The 19,296-nt window shown below is 40.9% G+C and overlaps 1 protein-coding gene and 1 long non-coding RNA gene across 40 annotated transcripts in view; one reads left to right on the forward strand and one right to left on the reverse strand.

Moving 5' to 3' along the window:
- Positions 1-19,296, forward strand: part of ECT2L (epithelial cell transforming 2 like) — a 79,920-nt gene that overhangs the window by 40,752 nt on the left and 19,872 nt on the right. For 29 of the 39 annotated variants that reach the window (XR_012030787.1, XR_012030818.1, XR_012030782.1 and 26 more), the window contains exons 9-14: positions 2,178-2,306; positions 8,802-8,894; positions 10,483-10,734; positions 12,454-12,557; positions 14,165-14,290; positions 18,167-18,253. Coding sequence is in view for 25 of the 39 variants with exons in the window: in XM_072825341.1 (XP_072681442.1) it covers positions 2,178-2,306; positions 8,802-8,894; positions 10,483-10,734; positions 12,454-12,557; positions 14,165-14,290; positions 18,167-18,253 (791 nt within the window). In the remaining 14 variants the exon portion in view is untranslated. Of the gene's footprint in view, positions 1-2,177; positions 2,307-8,801; positions 8,895-10,482; positions 10,735-12,453; positions 12,558-14,164; positions 14,291-15,011; positions 15,222-18,166; positions 18,254-19,296 lie in introns of those variants that run through there. The other 10 variants (XM_072825260.1, XM_072825399.1, XM_072825435.1 and 7 more) reach the window with 5 other exon arrangements.
- Positions 9,647-16,287, reverse strand: LOC140633249 (uncharacterized). Its single transcript, XR_012030888.1, has 3 exons — positions 16,005-16,287; positions 10,326-10,715; positions 9,647-9,848 (listed from the first exon to the last, which is right to left on the reverse strand). It is a non-coding gene; the product is annotated as an uncharacterized lncRNA (long non-coding RNA).

Genomic DNA, 19,296 nt, shown 5'->3' on the forward strand with positions numbered 1-19,296 from the left:
TGGAGCCTGCTTCACCCTCTGCCTGTGTCTCTGCCTCTCTCTCTCTCTTTCTCTCTCTGTGTTTCTCATGAAGAAAGAAAGAAAGAAAGAAAGAAAGAAAGAAAGAAAGAAAGAAAGAAAGAAAGAAAGAAAGAAAGAAAGAAAGAAAGAAAGAAAGAAAGAAAGAAAGAAAGAAAGAGAAAGGAAGGAAGGAAGGAAGGAAGGAAGGAAGGAAGGAAGGAAGGAAGGAAGGAAGGAAGGAAGGAAGGAAGGAAGGAAACAGGTTAGGGGGTACATGCAAGGGAGCAGGCAGGGAGCACGTGATCATGAGAGGGGGCCAGTATGTGTTCAGCCTACAATCACAGTCAGGGAAGGAGACACGTGGGGTGTGGTCTTCTAGGCATTTCATTGCTATCAGGGCTTTTCTGGTTTGATTGGAATGTTCCAATCATTGCAAAAATGTCTTTTCAATGCCTCAAGGAGGTGCAGTAAGAAATAGGTATGATGGGTTTTATTTGAAACGTGAATTAATCAGTCTTGTCTATTTCTGGGTTTTTTTGTTTGTTTAGTTTTGTTTTTCTATTTCTGGTTTTAACTGTTGGGCTCTATAGTTGGGCTTGCTAACAGCTAGAACTTGGCATGCTTGGAATAGGTTTGATAAATTTTATTAACAAAAATAAACTACTTCTGGTTTATCTTTACCTTATTTTTGTCTTTCCTTGTTTAGTTGACCTATGTATGGAATAAGTTGTGTTCCACATCTAATTTTATATCCCCCCCTGGAAGTACAGCACAGCTACTACTTAGGGTTTACATTTATGAGTAATTACATGGTAGCTTTTCTCTAAATGATGGAGAGGTATCAATTGAAATTTATACTGTGGTTTAGTAGGTTTACCTCTTACAGAGTAAAAGGACCTATTAAAGTTTTCTAGCATCTCAGACTTTATGTTGTGCAGATGAGAAGGATTTTCAAACTCTGCCTTTTCCATGTTTTCTTATTTATTTACTTATTTGAGAGGGAGGAAGGAGAGAAAGAGATAGGAGGGGCAGAGGCAGAGGGGGAGGGGGAGAATGTGGGAGAGGGAGAGAAAAAAGAGAGAGAAAGAGAGAGAGAGAATCATGACCCTGAGATTATGACCTGAACAGAAATCAAGAGTTGGATGCTTAACTGACTGAGCCACCCAGGTGCCCCCACCTTGTTTTCTTTTTTAAAACCAATACTAACATAACAAAATATCTGAAAACTAAAGTTTCTCTCTATATAATTGTGGTGTTTCCCCAAGAGCTTTTGCCTTAAAATTAAGAACAAAATGAGATCTCTTACTCCATTCAATTGAAGAGGTCCTTCCTTCTGTATCTAGATTTCTTTTTTTTTTTAATTTTTATTTTATTTATGATAGTCACAGAGAGAGAGAGAGAGAGGCAGAGACACAGGCAGAGGGAGAAGCAGCCTCCATGCACCGGGAGCCCAATGTGGGATTCGATCCTGGGTCTCCAGGATCGCGCCCTGGGCCAAAGGCAGGCGCCAAACCGCTGTGCCACCCAGGGATCCCTGTATCTAGATTTCTTGATGGAAAGAAGTGAAATGTTGGGATTCTTCCCTGACTTTGTTTTCATTCCCTTACCAGGATTTAAGAATTCAGAATCTTAAGGACTCCTTTAGAAATGGGTCGAGAGAGAAAAAAAAAAAAAAAAAAAAAAAAAAAAAAAAAAAAAAAGAAATGGGTCGAGACACATGCAGATTCATTGAATCATCATCCAGAATTCCCAGCAAGTGAGAGTGTCAGGGATGTTTACCATCTCTGAGAGCCTTCTATTCTGAATGACTTATTTTTTGATTGACACCTTACTTTGGACCTTGGTTGCAAAAATCCCAGGACTTGACTGGCCATTTACCCTAAACCCTGCTGTTAGCCTGGCAATGCACCTTGCTGCACAGTGATGGCAGAGAGACAATGTCCTAAATCTAAATGCGCCGTGTCCAATAAGCCCAAAATGTGAAGGAGATTATGGTCACGTCGGAGTCCTCCTGTGGCCCCGATATGGTGCACCACTGAAGCAGAGGCTCCCTCCAGATCTGAGTCTTACCAGCAGTCACTGGCTTTTTGAATTGTGATTGCATTTTCACAGAGTGCTAAGAGTTTCTGTTCATGATAATGTTATAAACTAATATGACATTTTGAGTTCTTCCTCAGGTTATAAAATTGGTATTAAAAATTTACTGAGGCCTGAAGTGAGAGACTTCTGGGAGAAGTTAGGAAGCTATGTGGCCCCTGAAGAAGAAGGGGGTCATGTGGACCTCTTTGTACCACTTGGAGCATCAGGTCAGTTTTAAAAGGCAGTGGTAAATAAATAAATAAATAAATAAATGGCAGTGGTCATGGCCTTCCTTAGTAATATGTTGTGAATGTTTCAATTCAAATGATTCAGTCACATTTTACTCCTTCTTTCTCTCTCACACCTCACATACTCAGGTATTTAGGGGGCAAAGAGCTGAGGTTAATGGTCAGAGTAACCTGTCCCTGCAGAATGAAGTCACTAGTGGCAAGAGCCAGCCAAGAATACTACCGGTATCTCTTCTGGAAAATACAGTAAAATCAGCCTCCTCTATAGAGGGGGAAATGCTGAAACCATAATCAGTTGGTCTGAGAAAAGTCTCCCTGCTATGTTCTGAACCTGGAAGGAGTGAGCATGAACTTGTGACCAAGGACCTTGGACTTGAATCCCACTCACACCACTTTAGCCATGTGGCCTTGGGCAAGTTTGTAAACCTCTGTTTCCTCATAAGGATAATAGTACTTTACCTGACAGGTCTTGTGAATATCAAAATAATGTAAATAGTTACAATAACTGTATTTATAAAAATACTTACAATAAAAATAAATAATAGAAATGTTTAAATAATATTTGAATATTAAAACCAGATGAAGTGCTTGCTAAAAATGAGACTGATTGCTGATCCTGGAGGTTGCTGATAGAATTTTAGGTGCCCATCTGTCTCATACCAGTCATTATAATTCAAAGTTGATTTTAACATGAAGAGAAACTTTAGAAACATTAGGACAAATTCACTTTTTAGACAGCTATTAAATAAAAGCTCTACACTCATGGGCCTTTTTTTTTTTTTTTTTTTTTAATGCCAAGCAGAGCAAGGCAGAGGGAGTATATAATTAAATTTTCTCAAACAGTTTCTTATTACCCATTCCTTAGGGAACTCTGACTTTTAAAGTTCCTTCTAATCCTCAGATTTCACTGAACTATTCATACATGCCAAGCATGCTCCTGACAGGTTTCAACCGGGGTAAAGGGAAAAACAAAAGGATGGAAAGGGGTTTAAAAGAAAACGAATTACAAAATACTGTGATTTTTTTACATGGTTATGATAATTGTGTAATCTTAACTAAACTATACCTAGAAAAATCTAGGAGGAAGTATAACAAAATTATTAACAGCATTTATCTCCAGATGGGTTTTGCAGATTTTCTGCTTTTGAAATCAGAATACGGATGGTGTGATTCCTTGTTTAAAACCTGTGTGTGGGAACCCTGGGTGGCGCAGCAGTTTGGCGCCTGCCTTTGGCCCCGGGCGCGATCTTGGAGACCTGGGATCGAGTCCCATGTCGGGCTCCCGGTGCATGGAGCCTGCTTCTCTCTCTGCCTCTCTCTCTGTGTGACTATCATAAATAAAAAAATAAATAAAATAAAATAAAACCTGTGTGTGTGTGTGAGAGAGGAAGGGTAGCAGTGTATAGAAAAGGGTTTGGAAGGATGTATACCAAGGTGTTAACAATAGTTAGATAGGTACGTGACTTTTCTTTCCTTTTATTAAAAATCTCTTATCTGTCCCTATTTTCTGTAATGAACTAGTATTACTTTTATAATAAGAGCATTTTTAAAAAAGATTTTAAGTAATCTTTACACCCAACACAGGGATCCAACTTACAACTCGAAGATTAAGAGTTGCATGCTTCACCAACTGAGCCAGCCAGGTGCCCTGCAAAGCAAATTTTTAAACTGGAGTAAAAGAGGATTTGAGAAAGTAAGGCATTGAAAGGTGACCTTGAAAGACATTGAGAATAAGGGCAAAAGGAGGAAAGAACAATAAATTTGGTGACAAAAAATTGTCTCCAGTGAAACTTAATGGTAACCCAACGGTAAATCTCTCACCACCATCATGGCCCCCAAATCATTCCTGAACTCCTCGTCAAGCGTAATTTCCACCTAGACGAGCCATCAAGACCCTGATTCAGTGAAAAGACCTTGGCTTCTCAGTCCAAAAGTCTCTTTTGTGCCACCTCACACATCACTCTGGAGCTTGTCACCCCCAGTAACTGTGTAGCCTCTGAATGCTTGATCTCCAGCATTTTTCTCTCTGAGTACCACTTCCAAATTAGGTACTAAATAATCCAAACATCCATGTTCCAAACATTTCTACTCTATCAGCTCTTTGCCTTAAGACTACCAACGCACACGCTCCCACTTTTTCACCCTATTACCGTGCCTTCATCCTCGGTTCCATCCTTGTGAAATTTGGATTTAAAGGTTCATCATTGTCATTACTCTCTTGCAAAGAATCTGAACTTCTTTGTTTTTCTCGGGCTAAATTTCTGTGCTCCTTAAATGCCATCATCTGTATAATCTATGCCTGCCTGCCCTAAAGCAGTTAAAGCCTGTTGAAAACAGTACTACAGCTATTCTTAGTAATCTACCTTGACTTTGATGGCAAAAATATCAATGGGATTGCAGCACTGAGAAGCGGTCCTACCACCTTCTGTTGGTAAATTCCTTTCCCCACTCTTTGAGATGACTGTGTATCATCCCTTCTCCTTGTCGATCTTTCACGAACCTCTCTCAGCTGTTGACCTCACCTTTTACTGCCCTGAGAAAACTCCCACATTTCCCTCCCACCACCAAATCCACCACCTACTCCACCTCTTAACCTTCATTCTCTGTCTTCCCTTCTGTCACAATGGAAGAAACAGCTCCATTCAAATCAGAGATCAAGCACTGACTTGAACTCTGTATACCACTTCCTTTCACCTCCTCACCGCCACATTCTCACAATGCTCTCCAACAGCCTCAATTCCTCCTTCTTTACTGAGTCATCCCTATCACATCAGGATGCTACCTGTAGTAGCAGCTCCTGTGCTTAAAAAAAGAGAAAGAGACCATGAACTTTCCCTCATTTCTATATACTTACCTATATACACCTATATGCTGACTAAACTAATGATTCTCAAATGTTAATATGTATTTTAATCACCTAGAAAGTTTATTAAAGTACACACGGCTGGGTCTCATCCTAGCATTTCTTAGTAGTTGTGGCATGGGGCCTGAGAATTTGCATTTCTAATAAGTTCCCAGGTGCTGCTGCTCCAAGGCATGCTTTGGGAACCACTGGTTTATGCTGACAACTTTACCTTCCTCACCCCTCACTCACTCCTCAAGCTCTTCCAAATGGTCTCTTTCTCTCTACTATAGTTGCCTGTGGGAGACTCTAAGCACTTCCACATGCCCAAATCCAATGGTCCTTCTTCCATGCTCACCTTGCTCTGACCTCAGCAGCATTTCATGCAGATAGACACTGCTCCTGGAAGCTCATCTTCTTCTCTGGATTTCCCTAACACCACCGTCTCCCAGAATTGCCTCTTAGGCCAGTGGGCTCTTGTCCATCTCCTTTGCTGGCTCCTCCTTCTCTGAAAATTCTTCAACCTTTCCACAGCCACACTCTTCGCATAGACAACCTCATCCAGTCCCGCTCTGAATCTGATCTATGAATTCAAGACTCCCAAATGTATGCTTCTGGCTCTGAGATCTCTGAGCTGAGACTCATAGCTAGCTCCTACCTGACATCTACTTAAGAATGTTGGGTTCGTGCATCTAGGAGGCATCTCAGAGTTAATGCATCTAAAACTCTTATTTGCCTCCCTAGCACCAAACCAACCCCTTCCCTAGGATTCCTCAATTAAGATATCATTCACCCAGTTACTTCATAAGCCAAAAACCTAAAATTTGTTTTTTGGGGACATTATTTGAAAATTTTAAAGGGCTGCCAGGGTGGCTCATACGGTTAAGCACCCAATTCTTGGTTTTGGCTCAGGTCATGATCCCAAGGTTGTGAGATTGATTCCACACTGCCAGGCTACATACTCAGCAGGGAGTCTGCTTGAGATGGTCTCTCCCTCTCTCTCTCTCTCTCTCTCTCTGCCCCTCCCTCCACCTGCTCACTCTCTAAAATAAGTAATAAAATAAATAAAGTCTTAAAAATTTTTTTCAAGCAGCTTTACAAAGATATAAATGACATACAATAAACTATAGATGTTTAAAGCATGCACTTGGATAAGTTTTTTTTTTTTTTTTAGATTTTTATTCGTTTATTCATGAGACACACATAGAAAGAGAGAAAGAGAGAGGCAGAGAGAGAAGCAGGCTCCATGCAGAGAGCCCGATACGGGACTCCATCCCAGGTCTCCAGGATCATGCCCTGGGCTGAAGGTGGCACCAAACCACTGAGCCACCTGGGCTGCCCACACTTGGATAAGTTTTGACATAGGTCTACATATCCTGTGAAACCATAAAATAATCAAGATAATGAACATATTCACTACCTCCCAAATTTTCCTCATGCCACTGTAGTTTTTCCCTCCTGCTTCTCCCCACCCACATCCTGAATCAAACACTGATCTACTTTCTTTCACAATGTATTAGCTTGTATTTTATGGAATTTTCTATAAATGGAATCATACACTGTGCATTCTTTGTCAAGCTTCTTTCACTCAGAAGAATTATTTTAGATTCATCTGTTTGATGCCTGTATCAATGGCTCATTGGGTTTTTTTTTATTGCTGGGAATTATTACATTCTATGTATATACCACAATTTGTTTATTCAGTCACCTGTTGATAGATATTTGAGTTATTTCCAGTTCCTGGGTCTTATGCATAAATTTCCTATGAACATATGTGTGAACATATGCTCTTACTTCTCTTGGATAAATACCTAGGAGTAAAATGGTTGGGTCAGATGACAGGTGTTAACTTTTTAAACAATGGCTAAACTATTTTCCAAAGTGGTTGTACAATTTTACATTTCCACTAGCAATGTATGAGAACTCTAGTTGCATAGTACCCCCACACTGGGTACATAGTCTTCTTAATTTTAGCCCTTTGAGTGGATATGCAGTAATATCTCATTGTGGCTTTAATTTGCATTTTCCTAATGACTGATGATGCTGAACATCTTTTCATGTGCTTATTTGCCATTCATTGGTCTTCCTTGGTGCAATGTCTGTTCAAGTCTTTTGCTCATTTTAAAAATTAGGCCATTTATTTTCTTATTGAAAACTTTATATATTCTAGAAAAATAACTTACAAATATTTTCTCCCACTCTGTGACTTATGTTTCCTCTAAATAGTCTGTTTTGAAGAGATGAAGTTCTTAATTTTTGTGAAGTCAAATATATCTATTTTTTTCTTCTATGGATTATGTTTTCAGTGTCATATCTGAAAACTCTCTACCTAACTAAAGTTCACAAGATTTCTTTATTTGAGAAATAAATAATTCCTTTTCTTTTTAAATATTTTATTTATTTATTCATGAGGAACAGAGAAAGAGAGGTAGAAACATAGGCAGAGGGAGAAGCAGACTCCATGCAGGGAGCCCGATGTAGGACTTGATCCCAGACCCTAGGATTGCACCCTGAGCTGAAGGCAGACACTCAACCTCTGAGCCACCCAGGCATCCCTTAGAAATAAATAATTTCTAAATTATAATTTGACTTTTAGATTTCTTTCTTTTTTTTTTTTGACTTTTAGATTTCTAATGCATTGATTTATATGCTTGTCTTATATAGCATTAGAAGTATGAGTTGCAGTTTTGTGGGATTTCTTATGTATGGATATCTAACTTTTCCAACACCATTCCTTATAAAGACTGTCCTTTTCTCAGGGCATTCCATTTGCATCTTTGTTGAAATCAATCGACTACATATATGTAGGTATACCTACGGACATCATTCAATTCATTGATCCATTTGCCAGTTAAAAGATTAGACCCTGGTAAATGAGAGACATCCCCACCTTTCTTTCATCTACTGCCACCTTGTTCCACACAATTTGGAGTAATTGTTTATTCTTAGGCCACAAAGAATTAAAATACATAACCCAATATCTTAGTTTCACTCAAAGTAATTCATTCTATATCCTGAATTCAATCTTTATGCTGTGTCCCTGAAGAAGGGATGAAATTAATGCCACACTAAATTTTGACCTCATGTTTAACAGTTTCAACCGTTTTAAATCTCTCCTCTTATAATAAGATTTCTCCTTTGAGTCAGACTATTTTAGAAAATATAAGTAGGGATGCCTGGATAGCTCAGTGGTTGAGTGTCTGCCTTTGGCTTAGGGCGTGATCCCAGGGTCCTGGGATGGAGTGCCGCAACAGTCCCCTGCATGGAGCTTGCTTCTCCCTCTGCCTATGTCTCTGCCTCTCTCTTTGTGTCTCTCATGAATAAATAAATAAAATCCTTAAGAAGAAAAGAAAAGATATGTAAACTCTTCAGTCCTTTGGCCTGAGTATTCCACCTTGAAAAATAAGCACCAGGTCCACCTTCATGCCCTGTCTCTCCAGCAGTTCAGTCCTCATCAATTGTTTGGACTTAGGCATTGAGGGGCAAGCTATAAAGTGTTTCATGAGGGATTTGAATTGAAGATGAGAAATCCTAGCAGCCATTCCTAGCCAGCTTAGCACTCCTAAGTAATACTTAACTGTTCCAAGGCAAAACCTACGAGTAAGCTAATGAAAGTATTTTTGACTCTGCAGAGGCAGGAATACAAGTTCTTTCCCAGCTGTCTCAGCTAACTGGCACGTTCTTTACTGCCCCAACGGGAATTGCAACAGGCTCTTACCAACACAGTAAGTGTATATGGGGACTGAGCACGGTGCCCAGTGACATCCGCCTGTTCCTAGGTCACCAAAAGACAAAGCACAGCTAATAATAATAAGCCTTCTGGCCCATGTCACTTACTGCCTTCCATTCCTTCTCTAAAGGAATGCTGTCACTACCCAAACTGTGTCATTTCCTACTGCCCACTGTCATTTCATTTGCTTAGAAAGGGATTATTTATTGTAAATATTTGCTTCAAACCATGATGTACACAAACTCTGTTGAAAACATCATTTTTAATAGTTAAAGATGTATAGTTGCTGGTCTAGAGGAATAATAAGTACAAAGAATAATTTTTCTTAGGGAGATATGATCAATATGGTTTCATTTGGAAATGAGAATCACAACTATAAAGAGATGGTGAAGGGGCTTGCTCAGGTTCCAATTCAATTGCATTATCTGAGAGGAAACACAAAGATAAAATATAGAGCTGACAGCAAAGTTTCATTTAGAAATTGAAGCTGCAAATATTAAATGCAGATGTAACATTGGCTGACCAACAAAGAGATCCACATTGCTCTGCTAAAGTGGCAGGGACAATTCTCCCTTTAAAACTCCCTGGCCTCCTATTACACGGGGTTTGGGGCCACATTGAAACCATATAAAGCATGATGTCTCTAATCCCAAATGTCAAGGGAGTTTCAAGCCTGGGGGAACCGGCATGATTGGAAACCTGTAAGGGAAAAGAGTCCATGTATCTACGAAAAGAGCATTGACCTGATAGCAGAAGCCACTTGTTTATTGTAGTTACATAGTCACATTACTAAGTGATAGCTCAATGGGCCTCGTGCAGAGAGGATGGCAGCCTTGCGGGGTGGAGCTCAGTGCAAACACTGTTCTGGATGGAGCAGCCTTCTTCCTTTACCCCTCTGTCTTCTCTTCCTTCTGTTCATCTTCCTTTTCCCTCTCTTCTTCATAGTTTTCTTCAGGAAAAATACATTAGAAAGAGTTGTACATGTTTATCAACAAAAATGGGGGAAGGTGAATCAAATGAGACTGTCTATCCAGTGAGGACAGAAAATCAGATTTAACATGCCACAGCATCATTTAGTAATTGATGTTCCAACGAGAGAGCTTCCTTAAGCACCCACTACAGTCATGTAGAGATGTTCAGAGAGAGAGAGAGCAGCTGGATGTGAAGTAAGAAAGCCACAGGGCCAGCTAGCCCAAGATGACTTTGGAGAACATGGTGGGGAAACTGGGCAGAGTGGGGTTGTCTTGTATGTTCATTTTGGGATGTAAAGTAAAAGCATCACCTTCTTGCCTACTCTGCTTCCTGATATACAAATCCAGAAGCTACTTAATTTTTTTTTCAAATATAATATGTCGACCCTACCTATCAAAGAAGAGATAGGCATTTGAAATTATTCACTGTGTCCTTCCTGAGCTTCGAATTTTACCTTGGAAAGCAGACAATGGGTGTTTATCTTAGTCTTCTAATGAGAAAGGATAACATGCCTACTATAAATACAAATAAGTTTTTGTTGTACCATAAACATGAAGAATTCTTTCATCTGAGCTCCAGCCCACAATAATAAAAGGAGAAAATAATGTCAGTTCTCAGTGATTGGCTGGGACGACCGGAAAGGGCTCCATGTTCCATCTACTTCAGCGAATCAAAGCTGTACACGTGGTCCCGTGTCACAGACTTTCTGGAAGACACCTTGAAATCAGTAAGGAAGCAGTTGAGTCCTCTCTTCAAGGAGTTGCAGAAGAATATCAGTGCCAGGATAATAGGTAAGAGCTCGTGCTGCTTCTGTTGCAGGTTCATCACGAAGGTGGTTCCGGATCTAGAGTGGATAATACAAGGTTAGGAAGCAAAAGTCTTTTATACCTGTGTAGTAAAACTTTATTTCCTTTGTTTTTCATATCTCCTTTCAAATGTAGTGAATATCCACTGAGAGCAAAAATATTCATCTTCAAAATGGGGAAGCTAGTTCATTTTAAATAGGACCGTCTTAATGCCATGCCAGTCAGTTGTTAACCTGGACCAAACTCTGAGGGTTTGCTAACCCAGAGGGCTCTGCCCCTTTTCCCACCACAATTTGCTCTAAAAGTTCAGGTATTCTTAGACACAGCGCCCATTACTTAAATTGTTCTACAATGTTGTTTTGTGTATTTTCCATATAAAATACTCGATTTGGTGATGGGCTCTATGGTCCTCTGTTGAGCCTGTTGGACATCACTGAATTTATCATCCCATTTGCACTCCCTACTCATGACTTATTTATCACACTAGAGTCTTGGAAACCATATTCTGTGTCAACCAGATCTTCCCCTAAATCAGTCCATTCATTATAATGAAGTTTTTTTTTGTTTTGTTTATTTATCATCTGCGCAAAGGACCCCCCATTTTTATTACCTATTCAATTTATCCTTAACTCTTCCCATCTGACTAAAATGCCCTCAAAATCAAGTCATTAATAGTTATGCCTCGCTTCCTTCTTCCCTCCCTGCCCTACTTATTATTAAGGTCCTATTGCCACAATTTCTGTCTACACAAGAGCTATAGCACACAAGTATGCATGGATATATTTTATGTCAATTTATGTTCTGCATTGCTTTACATAAATGCCTCCAAAACAGGGAGTTGTCTTCATGGTTTGATATACTATCCACTTGACCACATTTAGCAGATGTTCAACCAATATTTAAAAATGGTCATAAGAATATAAATCGGGAGACATTATTTCTCCTGTTTTTGTTTTTGTTTTTGTTTTTTCATAGATACCAAGGACCAAAGAGAAAAGCAGGAAAAATTAGCTTTTTCAAGATAGAAGTATTTTTTTTTTAAGGAATTCTTTTTTCCTTTTCTATTTTTATTTTTTTAAATATTTTATTTATTTATTCAGGAGAAACACAGAGAGGAGAGAGAGAGGCAGAGACACAGGCAGAGGGAGAAGCAGGCTCCATGCAGGGACCCCGACGTGGGACTCGGTCCCAGGCCTTCAGGATCAGGCCCTGGGCTGAAGGCAGCGCTAAACTGCCTAGCCACCCAGGCTGCCCGATAGAAGTATTTTTTTGATGATATTTATTTGTAAGCTATGAGAATTTAAATGGAATAAAATTATTTGCATATAAATGCACATTGTTCAAAATATTAAAAAACTATAAAACATGTCTATGTAACTACAGATGTATATTATTTGCTGTAGACTTAAAGTATTTATGTACTTGAGCACAAACATACAGGGGAGGGAGGAGGAAGTTTTGGTGGGATTGAGAATCTAAAATTTAAACTTAAAAGGTTTATGTTCACATCTTCTCTCCTTATTGTCCAATTTATAGATTCTATTTAATATCAGCCTTACCAGGGTAGGTACTTTTGCATATGTTTTACATTTAGTTACTCTTGCTCAATTTATATTTTATCATGGTGGATAATTCCCATGGCATAATAGAATTTTAATTTTTATTCTTCACATTTTTTATCTACTAAAAAGCACCTGTGAGGACTGAGTTGTTTTCTTCTTGATCACATCTCCTACATAAATTAATTACGAGGCATATGGCTTTATATATTTACAGGGCAATTTACTTTTGACAACATGAATATGGCTAACATTCTGGATAACCAAGAAATTTCACAAGCTCTGGCTGATGGATTGATGGAACTTTCAAAAGATAATTCTGTAAGTGTTTTTTTGAAGAACATAAACTTTAAAAACCCAACACTAAATACATTTTTAGTTTGCTCTTATTTGTGTGTGTGTATGTGTGTGGGGGGTACTCCTTTGGAGGCACAATTTCCCTGAGAAATTACATCAGGTCAGTCACTGAGAAATTCTGGGCCCAAGATGTATTATATATAGGAAATAGACAAGTGGGAACATCTTCTAGGTTATTTAAAACTTCATTACACCATGCATTGTTTTCTGTCTCGTGATTAATTTCAGTCGGAAGTGACTTCTTTAAACAACATGTTAGTGGCTTTATGTTTCACATAAACATTACTCAACGGTTTAAACAATTAATAGTATGATAGGAAAACCAAGAAAGCATGAAATCAGATGGAAAAAGATGAAAGGCAAAGAAGGCTGGCTGAGAGGGGAAGAGAAAGAGAATGCGAAAGAAAAGGAATAAATAAATCAATAGTTTGGGGGCAGGCATGGGGAAAGTGTGAAGAAGCATTTTTATCAGAAGCCAATCTTGGCTACTCTCCCAGAAAAGTCAGTCCACACATCAGGAAATAGGAGAGTTTACAGGCCCCCTGTCTGCCTCGAGACAATGGCGAGGCTCTAGGACCATGAGCTATGCAGCTGTGGGCTGGGCAAATTGAGAGCAGGACAGGACGACGGGGGTGGGGGGTGGGGGGGTGGTGGTATTAACATAATGATGCTATATATACAAGGTCTTTAGTTCTCCACGAAAGATTCTCAATCCTTCTCTTCTTCTATAGCAATTCTACTCTGTGGGTAAACTTAACATTGCCTTTGTACGTGGGTCTGCCCTGGTTTCAAGTTGGCTGTCTGGGTCAGCAGCTGGCATCTCCAGAGTCAGCCGTGCAGAGTGCGGAGTCCGAGAAGCTGCCGTTAGCCACGATTTGTCTTCTCTGAAGACCCAGCTTCTCACTTTCTAGCTACCCACTGGCAGCCCACCAAGTACAGCCTCCCCCACCCCCTGGGTGGCAGGGGGGCTTTGCTGATACATTGATTAGGGATGTTCACAGGGATGACCCTGAGGTCTTAGAAGATCTTGCCCTGTCTCCTGAAAGACTAAAGAATTACTAAACGTGTTTACTCTAATTTCAGTGTACTTACTGCCAAACGAATTATTTTAAAATCATCTTGTATGATGTAATTTCATGGGTGCTCACACTGGTAGCCTGAGAGGAAACAGGATGTGGAGGTGTCCTAGTCTGTTGTGCCTGGTCATCCTGCTGCTACATCCCTCATCCCCCCAGAGACAGCAGGACCCCCGTTCCCCGAGTGGCCTTGGTGCTGACCTGGGCCACCTTGGGCCACTTGGTTCCAAAGATCTTGAGACCCTCCTGCAAGACCTTGACATCCTAACTGGATTGTGACAATAAGAGAATCGGGAATAACTACAACCCATTTTTAGACTTTAATCGAATAATACTTTGCTTTCTAGCCTCTTAATTAGATAGAAAGAAGACGACACTACCAAAAATATGTTCTCTTTCCTGCTGCACTTGTATTGGTCCGTATTCCAGATGAATGTTTTAATCAGAAATTATCTCTTTTTTTTCTTTTGGTGTTGGGGGGGTGGATTTTTTTAGGACAAACCTCTGGAATTTTTGTCAGATTTTCTGCTGAAGAAATGTGGTAAAGGGAGCCAGGATCTTGAAGAAAATGTTATTCCGACAAAATGTGACCCAAAGGCAGCGTTCAGTTTACTCCCAAAGGTAAAGTTATTGCTGCAATTTTAAGCCATTATTTCCCTGTACATTAGACACATGTGGTTAAGAAATCCATAAACAATAAGGGTAATTCTACTTGGAAAGCTTTCAACTTGTCATTTCCCCTAAGAACTTCCCTTTCATGGATTATTATTAAAAAGGGTGTTTTGTAGTTTCATAACAAGAGTGACATTTAAGCCCCTTGAAAGCGGAAGGCACGCACATCTACCGGAGTGGCACCGTCCAGGCACAGGAGAAGAGTCAGCAGTTTGCATCATGCAGCTCACCCAGTGGAGTCCTGGGACAGACTAAAGAGAAACTGTTTTCATTTGCAGCCCAGGACACTTTTTTGGTGAAACTAGGACACACCGGGGCTGCCCACAGTCATTGCTTTGAGGTAGATAAAGTCTGCACAGAAGCAGAAGATGTGGCATGACTGGTGCCTATTAGCAGGATGTGCGAGAGGGGGCGGGAACACCAAAATGAGTATCCAGATTTCTCTTCTGCTTTTCAGAGGCCTTTTGCCTTATTATAGCAGCTATTATCCTCTGAGGTTCTTGGGTTTTAGTCTCCCCAAAAGGTGGATGTTATCTCCATCCATCCTTCAGCCTTTGGAAAGCCTTTGAACAACAGCTCTCAGGATTCTAGTACCACTCACTTTCCCTTGCTTCACTAAAGAGGATGCTCAACATGCAACCACATCACGTGGGTTCCAAATTCTTCCAAGGCCCTTACAACATCTGCATCATCCCCGACCTGTGGAAACATCACTGGAGTTCTTCCACCCACCGTTCTTCCTGAGAACAAAGCTGTCACCCCCAAGGCCAGACATACAGACTCCAGAAATGTTCATCTTTGAAGCAAGGAAACTTGAAGGAAGCGATGGGGACAAAATGACCAGTGCTTCCTCTTCTAAAGTGTTTCTTTTTTAAAGATGTATGTATGTATGTTTTTATTTATTTATTTATGACAGAGAGCATGAAGCGGGGCAAGGGCAGAGGAAGAGGGAGAAGCAGGCTTCCCGCTGAGCAGGGAGCCCGATTTGGGGCTCAATCTGGGATTCTGGGATCATGACTTGAGCCTAAGGCAGATGCTTACCCCACTGGGCCACCCAGGCACCCCCTGAAGTGTTTATTTTACATTTGAAAGACGTGACAATAGATGAAAACCATCTCTGGAAACTCTAACACCTACAATGGTCACTTGGAGCATTTCCTCACAGGCACAGAAATGAAAAGTAATTGCTTCTGAGAGAATTGTTTTAAAGACCCTTCCATAGGGAATTCTGTAAGAGGGATTTGGATGTGCCTGCCAAATCCAGGACCAGACACACACACATGGAGCTATGTCTGAAGGCAAGACCAGACAGGGCATACCTTCCACCCAGAAGGCCCAGACTCTGCCCAGATAGATGTATATGTGTGTGTCTGTCTGTCTGTCTGTCTACCTACTTACCTACTATCTGCCCATCAGATCCTACCTATCCACTACTGCCTCATCAGTTGTCACTCCTGGTTTTGTGTAGCTATAGTGTTTACACTGATACTGTATAACCATGGCGACAGGCTACAGCCAGAATCAGAGCTGTTCTTGAGCTGTATCTGTCATTTTCACAACTATTTCGGGCCCCTAATTCAGGCAGCTGAATGACTTCTGGGAGAAGTATCAGCAGTAACTAGGATGTATCTGGACAAGGCAAGCAAGCTAGGAAAATTCTTACCATGTAAGTAGAGGTCTGCCTTATATGTCACGGAGAGATCCAAGGCAAAGACTCACCAGCCCAAAATAATGGTTCCTTTATAAATGTGCCAAGTTTGTTGTTCCTGTTACTTCCTCTGAATTCACACCTGAAAATAAAATAAGGGATGAAATATTTTTAGAAATAGTCTTAGGGGCTCCTGGGTGTCTCAGCCAGTTAAGTGTCCGACTCTTGATTTTGGCTCAGGTCATGATCAGGTGGTGAGATGGAGCTCTGTGCTGGGTGTGGAGCCTGCCTGAGATTCTCTCTCTTTGCTCTTCCCCCTTCTCTTTCCAAAAAAAAAAGAAGGCTAAAATTTTTTAAAAACCTAGATGGATTGTATACAATGAAAAAACTTGCTATTTTTAGATTCAAACAAAATTACTATGCCAAATTAATTTCCTTTTTTCCCCCAAATTAATTTCCTATCCACAAAGAAAACTTTATATTTAATAAAAATAGCTGCTGCTGAGCCAGAGGTGAAATGAAGCCCCAGTAGGAGTGAGCAAGTTCCACCTAACCGGGGTGGTCTAAGGGGCCAGGCCAACACCTGAGCTGAGGGGCTCAGCACTCCTGTGAACCCGTACAATAGGATGGCGTCCTAGACCCGGCTGTCTCCCTGACCTGTGAGATCCACGTTCGATTCTGTACTATTTAGGTCCTCTTACTCTTGGGCCAGTTTGAATTTAATTTTCATTTCATGTCTGCAGCCACTTCTACCCATACAACAGCCAGTGTCACCACGGGCTACTTGAAGTTTTCATGCCTCTCTATAAGTCACCAGCACCAAGATTTATTCTGAAAGAAGAGAATGTGTTTCTTTCGCAGAAACTGAATGATTTTATCAAAATTCAAAGTAGATCCCCACCGCCCAGCATATGTGTCAGTGAACGGCAGGCTGACGGGACAGCCACAGAGCAGGGAAGAGAAAGGGTGGGGGAGACTCTGGGGCAGCTGCGCATTGCTCAGGCTCAGGGGGTCCTCCTGCCCCCCAGGCAGGAGCTGGCTGCCTGCGGCTTGGGCCCTGGGGCTCTGACAAAAGGCTTCAGGCAGCCGTAAAGAACAGCTACAGATACTAACTAAAAACTCCATTTTGCCTGAGGGAGTAAGGGAATAAAACAAGTCTCGGCTGTAAATTGATGTTTTTTTTCAAGTCTCACCCCTAGATCTCAAGGGGTTACCATGAGTACTTTTATCTTCCACCAGGAAGGGCAGCAGTGTGGCCAGGAATCACCCATTAGCTCTCACCACCAACGCAGGGCTATTGTTCCCCTGTTAGAGTGGACCCTGCAGGCAGCAGGTGGGACTATTTTTTATTTTACTTTATTTTATTTTATATTTTATTTTTTTATTTTTATTTTTCGAGAGAGATAGAGCCAAGGGGTAGGGGGGAAGGAAGAGAGAGAGAGAGAGAATCTTAAGCAGGCTCCATGCACAGTGCAGAGCCTGACGCAATCTCCATCTCATGACCCTGAGATCATGATCTGAGTGGAAACCAAGAGCCAGTGGCTTAACCAAGACTGAGCCACCCACGCATCCAGGACTGGTTTGTTTGGTATTTTTTTAATGTGCTAATTTATATGGAAGCTACAAGAACAACTAACAAAGAAAGTGAAAAAATAATTAAGCTATATTTAAATGTGGGAACAGGTCCAGAGAGAGCATGTGAACTGTTTCTGACACATTTTTATTAGATTAAAAAAAGAAGTGGATTTTACAAAGTGCTGTGAGCTTTTTCTTCTGGCAATTTTAAACATAAGATAAGCCATGTGCCCTCAACTGACAAGTGACAGAGCAGAATGAGGCAGAAGCCTGGAGTGTGTGGGATTTCGGGAGCCTTGGAGGAGCTGCTGAGGAGCCGTGTCACTCTCCTGCCCCCCAAGGGAGAAGGGGGTTTTCCTGAATTTCATTTCTCAAGTGTAATGTCATTTTTAGGAAGCTAAAGGTTATTTTTTTTTAAACATAAGCTTTAATTTAAGAGAGGCATCAAATTTGTCAAGTGCTTAATTAATTTTGTCTGGGGTACAGTGGCGTTGAAGGCAGGCAGCTAGCTGTTGGAGGCCTCCTGTGGGCACAGCACCCCCTGGGCATTCAGACATCCCAAGGTCTGCCCCCACATAATCAAGTCTGCATTTAATTCTCAGGAAAGAAATGTTATAGAAGACAGCCCTCAGGACACAAAATCAAGTCTCAGCAAAAACGATCCAAACTTGGAGATGCTGGTTAAACTGGTAAGCCGATCACTACACAGAATTTTCCATTTGCTTTGCTCCTGACCAAAAGAAAAAGACAAGGGAACAAACAAACAAACAAACAAACAAAACCCTTCAGTCTTTATTCTGATTAGTTCTTTTTTTCTTGAAAGTTTCCCTTAAGGGGAATTTTAAAAACCTAAATATAATTCAGGGAATCCACTGGGTAGATTTTTCTTTTGAGAAAGTCTTGGTCTGAGAAGTCAAACTAAGAGGATGGCAGTGTAACATCTTGGGGGTAAGAGCTGTCTCTGTGCTACTCTGCTTTCTAATATAACACGAGGACAGAATTTAAAGAAATGGCACATGGACATAAAGGGTCACAATTTCTAACACCTCCTAGCTGGTGGTCTGAGTTCTAGTCTGAGGATAATCAATATAACTTTGAGGGCCCAGTCCTTCTGTTTATAAAAGGTAGTATGTGGAGGAGGCTGCAGACAGGCCAAAGCTTGTTCTGTCCTGCCCTGACATGCAGTACGTGCACACCTTTTTGCCTTTCTTCATCACACATTCACAAATTCATCATCATATTTTCGTTCTCAGAATCCTTTAAGGTAGACATTAGCAACCACGTTTTGTAGACGAGGAACTCCAGTAAGAACACTTAAATCGCTTCCCTAAGGTCAGACAGCCGGGGGACAGGGGAGAAAGAAACTTGAATTCCGTGGTCTGGAGCTCAGCCCTGGAGCTCCTACCCCAGCGCCTCTGTACGCTGGGTGAATCCACCTGCTACAGGTGGTGAAGGCGTGGACCTTGTGGCGTGGGCACTGGTGCACCCTCAGATCCACCCCCAGGATTCACTACAGACAGGGGGTTCACATTCACATGGTGCCATGAAGAACATTGTCTCATCCCGCTACTGGTCATAACACCTGACGTTGGTTTTAAGACAACAAGGAAAGGTTTGGCAACTGAAGCCTTAATTCAAAATGATTACAAATATTGGAAGACTCCAAAAATTTTTTTAAATGTATGCAAAAAAAAGTAATATGGGTTCCAAGACAGCTGCCAGGTGGGATACA

Source organism: Canis lupus, chromosome 1 (assembly GCF_048164855.1).
Source record: "Canis lupus baileyi chromosome 1, mCanLup2.hap1, whole genome shotgun sequence".
Classification (NCBI taxonomy): Eukaryota; Metazoa; Chordata; class Mammalia; order Carnivora; family Canidae; genus Canis; species Canis lupus.